The 15,957-nt window shown below is 37.3% G+C and overlaps 1 protein-coding gene across 29 annotated transcripts in view; it reads right to left on the reverse strand.

Moving 5' to 3' along the window:
- PFKFB1 (6-phosphofructo-2-kinase/fructose-2,6-biphosphatase 1) overlaps positions 1-15,957 on the reverse strand; it is a 68,105-nt gene that overhangs the window by 32,758 nt on the left and 19,390 nt on the right. For 15 of the 29 annotated variants that reach the window (XM_078364049.1, XM_078364036.1, XM_078364041.1 and 12 more), the window contains exons 2-4: positions 3,568-3,693; positions 1,194-1,287; positions 311-377 (exon numbers count right to left, since the gene is read on the reverse strand). In XM_078364049.1, the coding sequence (XP_078220175.1) occupies positions 311-377; positions 1,194-1,287; positions 3,568-3,693 (287 nt within the window). Of the gene's footprint in view, positions 1-310; positions 378-1,193; positions 1,350-3,567; positions 3,694-14,812; positions 14,878-15,957 lie in introns of all 29 variants that reach the window. The other 14 variants (XM_078364046.1, XM_078364039.1, XM_078364044.1 and 11 more) reach the window with 5 other exon arrangements.

Here is a 15,957-nt window from a genome sequence, read left to right on the forward strand (position 1 = left end):
GCTGACTTATTGGGGGTGGACTGGTAGTAAACAGTGGTAACAGTGGGGATTCTGAAGCTACACAACGTGGATTCCATTTCTGGCCCTGCCAGGTATATGTTGTACCATTTGGGGAAATTATTTAATGCCTCTGTGAGCCATCCTTCTGGGCTCTGAAATAGGGTATAATGACAATACCTATCTCAAGGGGGGAGCATGAAATTAAATTATTAATATATACAAAGTACTCAGAACAACAGTAAAGGTTCGGGACATGTTAGCTAATCCCCTTCCTAGCAGATACCCAAGGGAAAAGTAAAAATTTCTTTACCGCAACATGACCTTCCTCATGGCTGAGATAGTTGTGAACATCCTTCAGGGCTGCCAGGGCGCACTGCCTGAAATAGACCAGGAAAGAAAAAGAGACAACCCTTATCCCCCAGGATGGATATCTCTCTCTTTGTCTGCAGTATCTTCTGTACCATCACTCATGTCCTCGACTACATCTGCACAGGGTGCCCTATTCTTTAGGCACCATACTAAATACAGAGGGGTCAAAGAGTTGAAAGTGGCTCTGTGTGCACAGTTTACACAGCTTAGGGGCAGGTATAAAGTGACACAATCCGGAAAAGCTGAGCAGTGACAGAAGCCATATTAAGGGCTCCAATCCTTGAGCTAATGGAACTCAAGCTGAACTGTTTTATGAACCCAGGTAGAGCATATGGTCTGTGAAGTAAAAGGCATTCCTGGCAGAGGTAACACACAGGCATGACAGTGGCAATGGATTTATGCTTTCAGCAAAAGTGTTCGTAATGATTACTCACTGTTGGGTTCTATAATGAGGGCATGAGGCCTAGAATCTGTTCTGTAAGTATTCAGAGTCTTGTAGGGTAGACAGACCTTGAGGTTGAACCAATAAGAATGGAGAAACTAGAGTGGGCCAAGCTATTGAGATTCTTCTCTCAAATGCTAAGCTGAGAAGTTTCTACTCTCTCCTGTCAGAAGTAGAAGACCATTAAAGGTTCTTGATATGTGGATGGTTATGACAAGAAACAGGCTTTGGGCAGGATAATGGAAGGGCTGTTCCAACTACTGTTTGAGAGTCTAAAAGGCCTCCCTTTCTGGTCCAGATTTTTCTGCCCTACTCCCCCAATATCTTAATAAGGGCCTTTCACCATGAGATAGCACAGGTTCCTAAAATATCGAGTACTTACTTCCTGATTTGCAGGGCCTCCATGTTGTCTGGAAGAAAGAATTCATAGTTCTTGTAGCTCACTGCCTCTCGTCGATACTGGCCTAAATTAAACACTGAAAGCAGGGAGTGCCAGTGAAGAGGTTGGGAAGATGCCTGTGGCCAAAAAATGTCCCTGCTGGGAGGGACCTCAGAGGTAGAAGAAGGTATAATTTGTAGCTATAAAATGTGCTTTAAAAACTACAATTATGGCTACCAGTTTATTTATTTCTCACAACAGCCCTGCAAAGTAGAGATCACTATTACCATTTTATAAATGAGGAAACTGTGAAAGTTATTTCCTGTATGTAGAGATCTCAGATTCAAACCCAGGTCCATTTGGCCCCATAGCCAATGGTCTTTCCATTATTCTACTTTGTCACAAACGCCAATCCTTAAAATGCCCTACTCCAGTGGAAAGATGAAGAAACAGAGATCTAGGAAGTAAAATGAATCACCAAGGGTCAAACACTGAGTGAGCTGGTGACAGAATAGACTGGACCTCCTGATTTCTAGTCTAAAGTTATTTTATTTTTCTATATTAGGAGGGAGATTCTAAATCTAAATCTCTAGGCCATACTTTCCCACTTACAATGATGAAAAACTAGAGAGGAGGGAAGGAAAGGAGGAGAAAGAGGATAAGCAGCCAAATAATTAACATTTCATTCATTCATTTAACAAATACTTTTTCATTCCTACTCTGTGAAGCAGGGTATAGCTCTGGGTCTCGGAGATTAGCTCGATCTTCATTATGGGGACCCTAAGGCACTCACAGTCCAACAGGTAAGACAGCGAGTAAACCAGTAAACAGAGAGCTCCCACAGAGTTCATTAAATGCTCTGACAAAGACAATATGAAGCCATGCAACAGAGTGAGAGGGAAAGAAAAACTAATTGTTTTTGGAATGATCTGAGAAGATTTCACCATTTGAATCAGGCTTTTTAGGGTAGGTGCCTTTTACAGGCAGGTATGCGCAGTGGCAATCAGGAACAAAGGCATCCCAGGTAGAGGAACAGCTTGAACAGGAGTATGGCATTGGCAGAGCATGTTTGGAACATGGTGAGTCATCCACTATAGCTGAGGCCTGAGACGCTGGAAGGAGCCAATTGTGAGGGTCTTGAACAACAGGCTAAGGAGCTTGGATTTAAACCTGCAGGCTAAGGGGACCTTTGGAGGCCACAGGCACAAAACTTTGTGCTTTGAAATATGACTCTGGAGGCCTTTGAGAGAATTGAGTGGAGTGAAGAAGAAAGAAAGCAGGGGAATCAGGGCAGAAACTCATCTGCCAGTATCCCATGTGCCTCTACACTCAGCAGATTTTCCTTAGAGCTTACAGTCCTCCATGAGAGCTGCTCCTTCTCTCCTTCCCTTCTGCCAATGTCGCATTCCTCCCACAAGACTCAGCTCCAACATATCCTATGTAGGAAGCTTTTCTTGCTTTCCAGTCAGCAAATCCCTATGTGATTTCATGCAGCACCCTGATCCTGCTCTAGAATTCCCAGATAATGTGAAGTATTCTTATATATCCCAGCTAGACTCAGAACTCCTCAAGGACAGGGTGTGAGTCTCATCCATTTTGGTATCCCCATTGCCTAGCAGGAGTTTGGACACATGAAAAACCATTGGGAAACTCCTCACCAGTGAATTAGATAAAGAGAACAGAGATGAATGGAAAGAAAAAATGGGAAAAGGAAACAAAAATTGGGGAAAGGAAGGTAGATGGGGAGAGATAGAGGGAAGCAGGGCAGGGAGACAGAATGTTGAGATTTACAAGAAAAAGGAGAGAAAAAGAATGGAGAAAAGGAGACCATAGGGCTAATGTGGGATTCTTTTCTCTTCCAATCAGTAGAACCGTACATTAGACTTGGCACAGTGAGTACCAGGCTTAGAATCAAATAGACCTGGGCTCATATCCTGGTTCTCCTACTTACTGGCCATATGCCTTTAGACAAGGCACTTCACCTCTTGGGTCTTAATTTCCTCAACTATGAAATGGTAAAGAAGTGGTAATGCTAATAAAAGTTGTAATATTGGTATGGCAGGAACAGCAATGGCAATAAAAATAGTACGTTACTCACAGGATTGTTTTGAGGTCTTGGAACATCCTGAGAGAAGACATTTAATCTGAATACTAGTTTTCCTATGCCTAGCACCTAGCATGGTGTTGGGCACAAAGTATGTGCTCCAGAAGTTATAAAACGTATAAGAATGCAGTCACAGTGATAGCAGTAATCCTGATGTTGGTAATAATAATGATGGGGCATTTCTGGTATTGAGGACTTTGGCCTTCTACCTAAGGAAGGTTTTCAGTCAGTGGCTTTTATAGGGTTGTTGAACAAAGGCTTTCAGAGACATACCTTTAGTTGGTGTTCCTATCCAGTTGAGATAGCGTGTGAGCTTCGTGGAGATATAGGTCTTGCCTCGAGCTGGTAAACCCACCATGATCACCATTGTGGGGGAATTGGTAAACTGCGGTATGGATGCTGAAAGACAAACAGACCCTCAAAAGCTTATCCTCAGACTCATATGCTCTTCTGGTATTAGGTCAGAAATGTAGAGTTGTAAAGAATATCTCTCCCACCATTACAGTAAGAAAAAAAGTTGGGAAAGTGAAAATTAAGAACTTCTCTTGGACTTATCAGAAAACTAGAAAACTGAGGCTGCAGTACCCCAAACCTGTAGAAACAAGCACCTTCAAGGGAGGGAGCCACAGGACCAGGCATTTGTTTATCTGGTGCAGATACCACAGAACAACATACAAACTCATAAGAAGATTCAGCCAGAAATTATTAATGAATTGCTAAAGGCTGGTTATGGGCTCGTGAGAATGATGTGAAGCCTGTAGGGGCTGCATAAGCAGTTTTGTACCCCTTTGCAGAGTTTTCCTCCAGGAACTCCCCCAGGTGCTGACAAGAAAGACTGAGAAGAATCCTGAGAAAGATATCCTGTAGTTCTGGCTTGGGGAGAACAGTACAATAGCCATTGCTGAAATTCTGCACAGACTGTTTTTCCTATATTCTCTATGAAGCAAAAGCCTTACTATTCAGGAAAAAGAAACAAAAAGTATACTTTGAAAGTACTGGAAGAAACTCACTGCAGCGGGCAGAGAAGAATGGCCAACATCACTGAAACTCTGCCCATATATCTTACCTAAGGGAAAAAAGTCTTAGTCTTCAGAAGCTGAGGGCACTGGTGAAAACTCACTATGTCTGGGGGAGAAAATTGAAAAAAACATGTTCTAACCTGGGAGGGGCAGGAAAATGTGCTAGGCTCACCTAGGTTAGAACATAGGAAGAGGGGCAGGAATACTTGTGAAGGTCACACCTCCAACACTCAGGGTAAGCCTGTCTCAGACTGAGACTCAATCAGAATAGCATAGAATGTCCCTGGTCCCCATTCCCCCACTACCAGGCTAAAAAGTATCAGTAAAAATAACAGTGGAATACATCTATAAGAGATGTAAGAGATATATTATCTCCAGGGTGCAGCACAAGAAGAATCAAGGCAAGGAATAAAAATATCTAAAGAGAAAAACAATCATTAGGATCAGAATCAGTTATGACACAGATATTGGAAATATCAGACAAGGATTTTGTTTATTTATTTGGATTATTTTGTTTTCTTTTTTTAGATTGATAGATTCAGGGGGTATATGTGTATGTTTGTTACATGTGTAGTTACATGTTACATGTTATATGTGTAGGTATTGTGTCATGGTGGGGTTTGGGTTTCTAGTGAACCTATCACCCAAATAGTGAATCTAGTACCCAATACGTAGTTTTTCAACTCTTGCTCCCTCCCTCTGTTCCCTCTTTTGGAGTCCCTTTTGTCTATTGTTTTCATCTTTATCAGCTAGGAAACTTAAAATAGCTATTATTAGTATGTGAAAGGCTCTATTGAAAAAGTTGTGCAAGATCAGATAGGTAATTTTGGCAGGGGTGTGAAAAGTAGAAGAAAGAATCATACATAAATGGGAGAGAAAAAAACACAGTAACAGATCTGAAGACTGTCTTTGATGTGCTCATCAGTCGAGACTCAGCACAGCTGAGGAATCAGTGAACTTGAAGACAGGTCACACAAAACATCCAGGAACTATGGAACAATATCAAACAGTATAACATATATGTATTTAGAACACAAGAAGGAGATGGAAGAATAAGGCAGAAGAAATATTTGAAGACATAATGGCCAAAATTTTCCAATGTAATGACTGACACCAAACCACAGATTCAAGAAGCTCAGAGAACACCAACCAGGGTAAATACAAAAACCAAACCAAATACCACATCCAGACATATGAAATTCAAATTGCAGAAAATCAAGACAAAAATAAAATCTTGAAGACAGCCAGGAAGAAGGTGGTAGGTGGGGAACATCTTACCTACACAGGAACAAAGAGAAGAATTATACGAAGCTTCTTGTCAGAAACCACATAAGCAAAAAGACAGTGGAACAAAACCTTTAAAGTGTTGAAAGAAAAAAATGCCAATCCCGAATTCCAACTTCTGCAAAAATATCCTTCAAAAATTAAGACAAAATACTTTTTCAGATAAACAAAAACTGAGGAAACTCAACATGAGTAGACTGCCTTACAAAAAACATTAAAGGAAATTCTTCAGACAGAGGGATATGATACAGGTCAGAAAACTGGATGTATATAATTAAAGGAAGAGTGTTGCAAAATGAATAAATGAAGAAAAATATAACTTTATTTATTATATTCTTAATTGTTCTAAATAACTGATTGTTTAAAGCAATAATAGTAGCAATGTATTATATGTTTATAGCATTTGTCAAAAAAATAATGGAATACAACAATGACACAAAGAATGGAAGGAAAGAATTTGGGACAGCCTTGTACCACACATGAAGCAGTATAGTGTTATTTGAAGGTAAACCAAATTATATAAAAATGTACATTGCAAACTTTACGGAGACCACTAAAAAAGTTTACTTAAAAGGTATCTAAATAAAAAAGAAAAAAAAAGGTATCTAAATAATAAATAAATTCATGAGACAAAATGGGATCATACAAAATGATCAAATAAAATAATGAAAGGCAGAAAAAAGAGGGAAAAAGGAAACAAAAGCCAAATACAATAAATGGAAATCATCAAGAACAAATATAATGAAAAGAAAACAGAAAGATGGTAGAATTTATTCTAACTATACTGACAATCACTTTAAATGTGAATTGACTAAATATTCCAATTAAAGACCAAGGTGGTTAGATTAGATTTAAAATTAGGATCCAACTACATGCTGTTTACAAAACATATATAGTTGGGTTCAATTCTCAGACCTTTTATCTCTCACTAACTCAAATATAAAACTCTGATAGAATACATGGACACCTATATGAAAATGGAAAGGTAAATCTGGTGTCAGAGAAGACACCAGAGTTTGAAGTGCCAACTAAACAACTGCAAATTCAACATTACTTTTCTCCCATTCGGTATTAGAAGCCTGAATTCAACACGGTGTGTAATCCAAAATGAGCACTGTTTAGTAGACAGAGATGCAGAAGTCTTGGAGTTTTGGCTCAAGAAGTGTAAAGAGAACTAAAATTCAGAGATTGTCGGGGAAATCCCTTGGGTTTTTATTTACTGCTTCTTTGGTCCCACAGTGGACGTAGTAAAAGCAAAGGTGGCTCAGAAGCAATAGTGGCCCAGGATGACACCTTTATACTAGCTTTTCCTCTGTCTCTCTCGTTCTTGTTCTCTCTCTCTCTCTCTCTCTCTCTCTCCCTCGTTCTTGCTCTCTCCTCCTGCTACTTGTTTCTGGAAATGCTGCAACCATGACAGTGGGTAGTTTTTGAAGAGAAAACAGAAAATGAGAGCCCAGGGAACTGGAAAGTACTGAAAAGATAAAGGAGAGGGAAGAGTTTTGAAAAAGCAACAGTGTGTAATTGATTAGAACCCCTGGGCTTACCGCTGACTTGTGACTACTTTGATCTTCATTAGCATACCAAATATTTGGAAACTCAACTAGAAAGTAGACCTCCCTCAAAGTCTCAGACTGACCACTAGATGGTACACACACAGGACAGACCTAAATAGTACTACTAAAGGCTTGAAAACTGAATTGATGTTGGAACCAAAATACACAAAAGGCTAAAACAAAAATATAGACCTCCATAGGATATAAACAAGGATATAAACAGAATCTCGAAACAACACTCACAATGTCCAGGATACAAACTACAATCAATCAGTATGCAAATAACCATAAAAATGTCAATTCACATGGAAAAAGACAACAGGCATGAATGATGAGATAAGACATTATATTATCTTAAATTATCTATTATAAAAATGCAGAAATGATGAGTTCATGTCGTTTGTTGGGACATGGATGAATCTGGAGAACATCATTCTCAGAAAACTGACACAAGAACAGAAAATGAAACACCGCATATTCTCACTCATAGGCGGGTGATGAAAAATGAGAACACATGGACACAGAAAGGGGAGTACTAAACACTGGGGTCTATTGGGGGGAAAAGGGGAGGGTCAGTGGGAGGGGGAGGTGGGGAGGGATAGCCTGGGGAGAAACGCCAAATGTGGGTGAAGGGGTGAAAGCAAACAGAACACACTGCCATGTGTGTACCTATGCAACTGTATTGCATGCTCTGCACATGTACCCCAAAACCTAAAATGCAATAAAAAAATAAGGAAAAAAAAATGCTTGAATGAACAATAACAAGCAATCTTGGAACAAATATTTAAAACAGAAGCACTCAGTGAAGAAACAAGACATAAATTAGAATCAAATGGATATTTTGAACTAAAAATATAATAGCTGAAATAAAAACTCAGGAACAAAAGAAATTTTATAGGTATTACAATGACAAGAGTATATAATAGCAATTCTAAACACATAAATTTGACAACATAGATGAAACAAATTCCTCAAAAAGCACAAACTGCCAAAACTTATCCAAAATGTAACAAATAATCTAAATCCTTCTATAAATATTACTGAAATTTCTTCCCCCAAAATACTCAGGTCTAGATGGTTTCACTAGCAAATTTAACCATACATTTAAAGAAGAAATAGCATCAATTCTACACAATCTCTTCATGAAACTAGAAGACAGGAAATTACATATCACCTTATTTTGTGAGGCCAGCATTACCCCGATATAAAAACCAGAAAAATAAATGATACAAAAAAGAAAAGCACAAATCAATATCCCTCATGAACATAAACATAAGAATCCTATACAATACAAGTGAAATTTGGCCATATATAAAATAAATAATTCATATACCACAAGAAAGCATGGTTTATCTCAGGAATAAAAGTCTGGTTCAACATATGAAAATGAATCGAAGCAATCCATTCTAAAGATGTAAAACTCCATGGTATGGTTTGAATGCATCCTCCAAAGTTCATGTGTTGTAACTTAATCTCCAATGCAACAGCATTAAGAGGTAGGACCTTTAAGAGGTGATTAGGTCATGAGGGCTCTACCTTCATGAATAGAGGCTTCTGTCCTCATGAATGAATTAATGGCATTATTGATAGAATGGGTTAGTTAACTCAGAAAACAGTTCCTGATAAAAGGATAAGTTTGGCCCCATCACTCGTGTGCACAGGCACGCACCTAAGTACACTCTCTTGCCCTTTCACCTTCTACCATGGGATGATGCAGCAAGAAGGCCCTCAAGACATGTGGTCACAGGATCTTGGACTTCCCAGCCTTCAGAACTGCAAAAAATAAATCTCTGTTCTTTATAAATTAGCCAGTCTATGGTATTCTGTTTTAACAGCACAAAATAGATTAAGATGCCCCAAATTGTATTAGCACATGAAAAAAAAACTTTTTACAAAATACAATATCCATTCAAAATGAAACTCTTAGCAAACTAGGAATAGAAGGGAGTTTACTTAACCAGATAAAAAATATTTACAAAAAATTTACAGCTAATATTGTACTTTATGTTGATAGACTACATGCCTTCCGTCTAATATCAAGAAAAAGGCAAAGATGTCCACTCTGATCACTCCTATTCAACAAAGTACTGTAACTTCTTGTCAATACTTCAAGGCAAGAAAGGAAATATAAGGCATACAAATTGTAAAGGAAGAAATAAATCTGTCCCTGTTCATCCACAATAGGAGTGTCTGTGTAGAAAATCCCACTGAATCTATATTTTATTTATTTTTTTTAAATTTTACTTTAAGTTCTGGGGCACATGTGCAGATCTTGCAGTATTTTTTATTTTTTGAGACATAGTCTTGTTCTGTCACCCAGGCCGGAGTGCAGTGCTATGATCATGGCTCACTGCAACCTCTGCTTCCCAAGTTCAAGTGTTTCTCATGACTCAGCCTCCAGAGTAGCTGGGATTACAGGCATGTGCCACTATACTTGGCTAATTTTTGCATTTTTAGTAGAGAAGGGGTTTCATCATATTGGCCTTGTGAGGAAGTTGGAAGTGGATCCCTACCCACTCACCCCCACCCAGTAGAGCCTTGAGATGACTGAGGCTCCAACCAATACCTTGATTGTAGCCTTGTTAGACATCCTGAGCCAGAGAACCCAGATGAGCTGTGCACTGATCTCTGAACCACAGAAACAGAGAAAATAGATGTTTGCATTTTAAGTCACTACATTTTGGGGGTAATTTATTACACAGTAGTTGACAAAATAAGACAGTGGATTATAAAGAGCATATTTTTGGATTTAACTTAAAATGTATATATACAAACACACATAAATGTTTTTATTGAGTGGCATAAAATGGATTTATTGAGTGGCAAAGTAAAAAAATGTTTCTTCTCTGGGCCATTGTCAAAGGATTGATGCATTTCTAGCTTAAAACTTGGGCTTTAAGAGATAGCATGTATAGAGGATAGTAAACAAAACTCTTCGTGCTCAAACTGGGAAGTTGGATCTGAGAGCCTGCCTAGAGTGTGGACCCAACAAAGGTGACATAATCAGTGGGTGAAGAAGAAGCACATAACTGAGACTGTCTCAGACTTGGCTTTGTGGAGGGAAACAAGAGTAAATAGCTTGCATTTATGTGGGTTTGGGGCTGGGATGTATATTACCTGTGTAGAAGGAAAAAAAAAACAAAACAAGCCAACACACACACACACACACACACACACACACACACACACACACAGAACCTGTATGAATAAGAATCCACAGAAACAAACCAAAGAATCAGAATTGCAAACACTATAATTGGAATTATCTGGTTTATACTGTAAAATAAGCATTGGTTGTATGTTTAAAGAAATGAAGGAGGTATCAAAAGTATATAAACAAAATGTGAGACTATCAAAGAAAGACCACATGAATTTTTAAAAGAATCAAATATAGCTTCTAGAAATTAGAAATGAGAGCATTAAAATTTAAAACTCAATGTATGAGGGTTAAACAGCAAATTGAACAGAGGTGATGAGATATTTAGTGAACTGGAAAATAAATCTGAAGAAATTATATAGAAAGTACCATAGGAATAAGAAGATATGGAAATATAAAGTAGAGATTAAAACATATGGCTAGAATGATAAAGTCTACCATGGGTTTAATTAGAGTTCCAGAAAGAAAAGAGCTGATGAAAGATACAAGTCCTCAAGTTAGGGAAGGAAGCCATACTTAAAAAAAAATTAAAACCAGCAACATTTAGAAAAATCATAATAAAATTTCAGAAGACTAAAGCCGAAGAGATCTTAAAAGCAATCAAAGATAAAAGACAGTTTACCTAACAAGAGTAACAATTAGATTCGCAGTTAACTTCTCAAGAGCAATAATGAAAACCAGAGATAGTAAAATAATATTACTAAAGTTCTATGAGAAAACAACTTTTATCCCAGAATTGTATACTCAGAAATAACTCTCTTCAAGAATGAGGATCCCATAAACACATTTTTGTGCAAACAACTCTTAAGAGAATTTATTTCCCTCAATAAGGGTTCTATTGAATGTACCTCAGACAAAAGAAAAATACTACCAGAAGAAAGGGCTAAGAGACAAGAACAAATGGTGAGCAAGTAAAATGGCAAACATGTGGGTTAAACTAAGCCAACACTGACTTGAGAAACAACAGTAAAAACGTCTATTTTGTGGGTTTATAAAACAACTAAATAAGGGACTTTCTAGTTTCAGTTCCAAGAGCTTGGGAGTTCTTGCTCTCATCTTTACAATGTGAAAAATTTGATGAAAAATTTGGTCACACTGAAAATCTATAACTTTTCTGGGACCCATTAGAGAACTGAGGCCATAGAGAAAACTATTACCTTGAAATCTGAAGAATCAGGCACTTTCAGAGAGAAAGAAAGCATCTGAAATTTGCTTACCTGCTGCGGAAAGCACTGGATGCCGGAAGCTAGTAAATACTGGAATACTACAACCAACTTTACACTTGTAAATTTAACTATTTAGAATATATGGATCAATTCCTTGAAAACCACAGCCTCTCACAAGTCAGTCAAAAATAAAACAGATACTCGAATAGTCCTATAAACATTAAAGTAATTTAGTTCAACATAAAATCTCCAGAAATAGGAATCTCCAGACCTAAATGGGTTTACTTCAAAAGTCTGTAACACTTTTAAAGAAGAATTAATGCAAATTTTAAACACTATTTTCAAGGAAATAAGAAGAGGAGGGATTTTTTCCAATGAATTTTATGAGGCCAGAATTACCCCGATAGCAAAACCATACAAATGGAGTACCAAAAACCCAAAAACTCTATAGTCTACTCTCTCATAAACTTAGATGCAAAAATCCTCAACAAAATATTGTTAGACAGAATCCAACATTACATGAAAATAATTACAGTCAGTCCTCTGTATCTGTGGGTTCCAGATCTGCAGATTCAACCAACCACAGATAGAAAATACTTAAAAAAAAACCAATAAATAAAAAGCAATACAGTATAACAACCATTTACATAGCATTTACACTGTATTAGGTATCATAAATAATCTACAGATGATTTAAAGTATATGAGAGGATATGTGTAGATTTTATGCAAATACTACACCATTTTATATAAGGGACTTGTGCATTCACGGATTTTGGTATCTGCAGGGGTTCGTAGAGCCAATCCTCTGCAGATACTGAGAGATGCCTGTAAATGGAATGATTAAGTGGGATTTAGTACAGATATGCAAGACTAGAACAACATTCAAAAAATCAATTAATGTATTCTACCGTATCAACAAACTAAAGAAGAAAAATCAATAGACACTGACAAAGCACCTCATAAAACCCATGAATGATAAAGATGTTCGGCAAGTTAGGAATAGAGATGAATCACCTAACCTTGATAGGAACTCCTTTCTTTAAATCATTTTAAAGAGTTGATTTGAGCATTCAGCAATTCATGAATTGAGCAGCACAATACACAAGTAGTTCAGGGCTCCACTGAGGGGGATCAAGGGAAAACTTTTATGAAGTGTTCTCAGAAGAAAGCTAAACATTTGACTGGTTAAAGTAGAAAGTCCATAGTTAAAGGTTAGTTGGTTTCTGAATGGTTATGCTTAAGTTTTTATGTTTTTATTTTTTATTTTAAGTTCAGGGGTACATGTGCAAGTTTCTTACTGAGGTAAATTAATGTCACAAGAGTTTGTTGTACAGGTAATTTTGTCACCCAGGTGTACCTATTACCTATTAACTATCACCCATTAATTATTCTTCCTGATCCTCTCCCTTCTCCCTCCCTCCACCCTCAGGTAGGTCTCAGTGTGTGTTGTTCCCCTTTGTGTCCATGTGTTCTCATCATTTAGCTCCCATTTATAAGGGGGAACATGCAATATTTGGTTTTCTGTTCCTGTTTCAGGTTGCTAAAATAATGGCTTCCAGCTTCATCCATGTATGTCCCTGCAAAGGACATGATCTCGTTCTTTTTTATGGCTGCATAGTATTCCATGGTGTACACATACCACATTTTCTTTATCCAGTCTATCATTGATGGATGTTTAAGTTGATTCCACGTCTTTGGTATTGTGAATAGTGCGGCAATGAACATATGTGTGCATGTGTTTTATAATAGAATGATTTATATTCCTTTGGGTATGTACCCGGTAATGGATTGCTAAGTTGAATGGCAGTTTTGTTTTTAGCTCTTTGATGAATCACTACACTGCTTTCTACATGGTTGACCTAATTTACATTCCCACCAGCAGTACATAAACATTCGCTTCCCTCTGCAATCTTGCCAGCATCTGCTATTTTTTGACTTTTTTATGATAGCCATTCTGACTGGTGTGAGACGGTATCTCATTGTGGCTTTGATTTGCATTTCCCTAATGATCAGTAATGTTGAGCTTTTTTTCATATGCTTATTGGCTCTATATATGTCTTCTTTTGAAAAGTGTCTGTTCATTTCCTTTGCCCACTTTTCAAAAGGGTTTTTGCTTTTTTCTTGTAAATTTATTTAAGTTCAACTTGATAAGAAAATTCTACAAAGCAAACAAAAACTATCATCAACATTATAATTAAAAGTGAAAGACTAAATGCTTTCCCCATAACATCAGGACTAATGTAAGGATTTCTACCTTCTCCACTCTTTTGACATAGTACTGGAAGTTCTAACAACTGCAAAAAGGCAATAAAAGGAAATAAAAGGTGTACAGTTTGGAAAATAGTTTTTAAAAATTCCCTATTTTCAAATGTCATGATTGCCTACATAGAAATATCCCCCTAGACTATAGAAATTCCTAGAACTAATAAGTGAGTTAATCAAGGCTGCAAGATACAAGATCATCACACAAAAGCAATCTTGAGACTTTCATTTCTGGCATGACATGAAGAGCTCTGAAGATCCATTCTCTAATGAAACAAGCTTAGCTGGCAAAAATTACAACAAAACAACCTTTAAAAATCTTTGGATATTGTCTTAAGGGAATACAGCACATGAAGATATTTTTATTCAAGAAAACCTACTGAAATTTGGTAAGAATATAGTCTTTGACATGTGTGTCATGCTACTGTTCCCAGTCTTCCTACTGTCCTCTCACTACTGGCTCCAAGCTTAGCTTGATAGAAGCTCCACTTAAGGTATATATAGCCAAGATGAAGCTCCCTTTCTTCTTGGAGAGAATGTCCCATCAATGCTTTGGCATCTTACTGGAAGGAGCAGAGAGCTAGCATTTAGCATTCCCTTCCGCTAAGAATTGCAAAGGCTAAATTCCTGGCAAATGTGGTTAAGAGGCTGGAGGATCCCTTCCTCCTCCCAGCTTTTACTCATAGAATGGAGGCTATATCCCAAGTGCAATAGGCTAAGAATCCTGGGGTCCTGATCACCCTCATTCTATCTTGCTCAAAGGTTAGGTTCCACACCAGGACAGGCAAACTAAGACCAGAAGCTGCTGCCTTGCTCAGCACCCAGAACACTGCTAAGAGTATGCCCATGGAAAGAGGAAATTCATAAGATGAGAGAGCTCTGAAATCCTCCCCCCAAAACTAACTTTATTTTTAACATAGTATAAAGAAGCTCAAGCCTAAGGATGTTCTCAAAAACTACAAGTTCACTTAACTAAGTAAGAGCAACATATGCAAGCTAGTTCATCAGAGACAACAAGAGACAGAGAAAGGTAAGAAGAGCCCTTCTGGGGTATGAAGAAACCTTAAAGACTTACCTCACAAACTACTCCTGCTGTAGTTTAATCAGAAAAGGCTGCTGAGCAATGCATGCTTCAGGACACTGCCAACAAAACAAACAAACAAAAAAACCAAAACCAAAATAGAGCAATCAGTAAATAGTGGAGCCTAGAGTGCATGTAATATTCACCATGGGGGCTGACAACTTAATAGAGACTGGGAAAAAGTCAAAGAAAGCCTAAAGGTTAACTTAAAGAAAACCTGCAAGCCAAAAGCTATGCACTCCTAGAAGCAACAATGAAGGGTTCACACTGCAGGGTAACAGACTTCAAAAATAGTCTAGCCAAGTCACAAAGCAAAGAGTTATGCAAAAATAATGAACTTATACTAGAAGGTAATTCAAACCCACAGGAACAAATGAAAATAATATAAAATAATAAACATATACATGTCCTTTTCTCAGCTTCTTTAAAACATAAAATCATGTGAAATAATAATTACAATGATGTATTGTTTAGTTTTTAGCATACACATATATTATATATATATATATATATATATATATATATATATATATAATAATAGCACAAAAAGGAAGGTGGAAGAGAGCTATACAGAAGTAAAATTTTTATATCTCATTAGAATTAAATTAGTATAAATTAGAAGCACACTGATAGTCAAGATGTATGTGAAAAGCCCTAGAACAACCACGAAGAAAATATCTAAAAAATATATAATAAAAAATGATAAAATGAATTAAAATCTTAAACTAGAATCATTCATTTAATGCAAAAGAAAGCAGTAAAGGAGGAATAGAGGGAAAAAGACATGAGCTATATGAAAAAACAAAACTGTATATTTAAACCAACTATATCAATAATGATTTTAAATCAGAATGAATTTATCACACCATTCAAAAGGCAGAGATAACTGTAAACAAGATCCAACTGCATGCTGCCTACAGAAGATACATTTTAGATTGAAAGATACAAGGCCAGGCCTGGTGGCTCAAGCCTTTAACCTGAGCACTTTTGGAAACCAAGGTGGGAGGATCCCTTGAGCCCAGAAGTTGGAGACCAGCCTAGGCAACATAGTGACACTCCATCTCTATTCTAAAAAAGAAAGAAGGAAAAAAGAGAAAGAAGCAAATAGATTAAAAGTAAAAGAATAGCCGGGCGTGGTG

The sequence above is a fragment of the Callithrix jacchus genome, chromosome X (genome assembly GCF_049354715.1).
Source record: "Callithrix jacchus isolate 240 chromosome X, calJac240_pri, whole genome shotgun sequence".
NCBI lineage: Eukaryota > Metazoa > Chordata > Mammalia > Primates > Cebidae > Callithrix > Callithrix jacchus.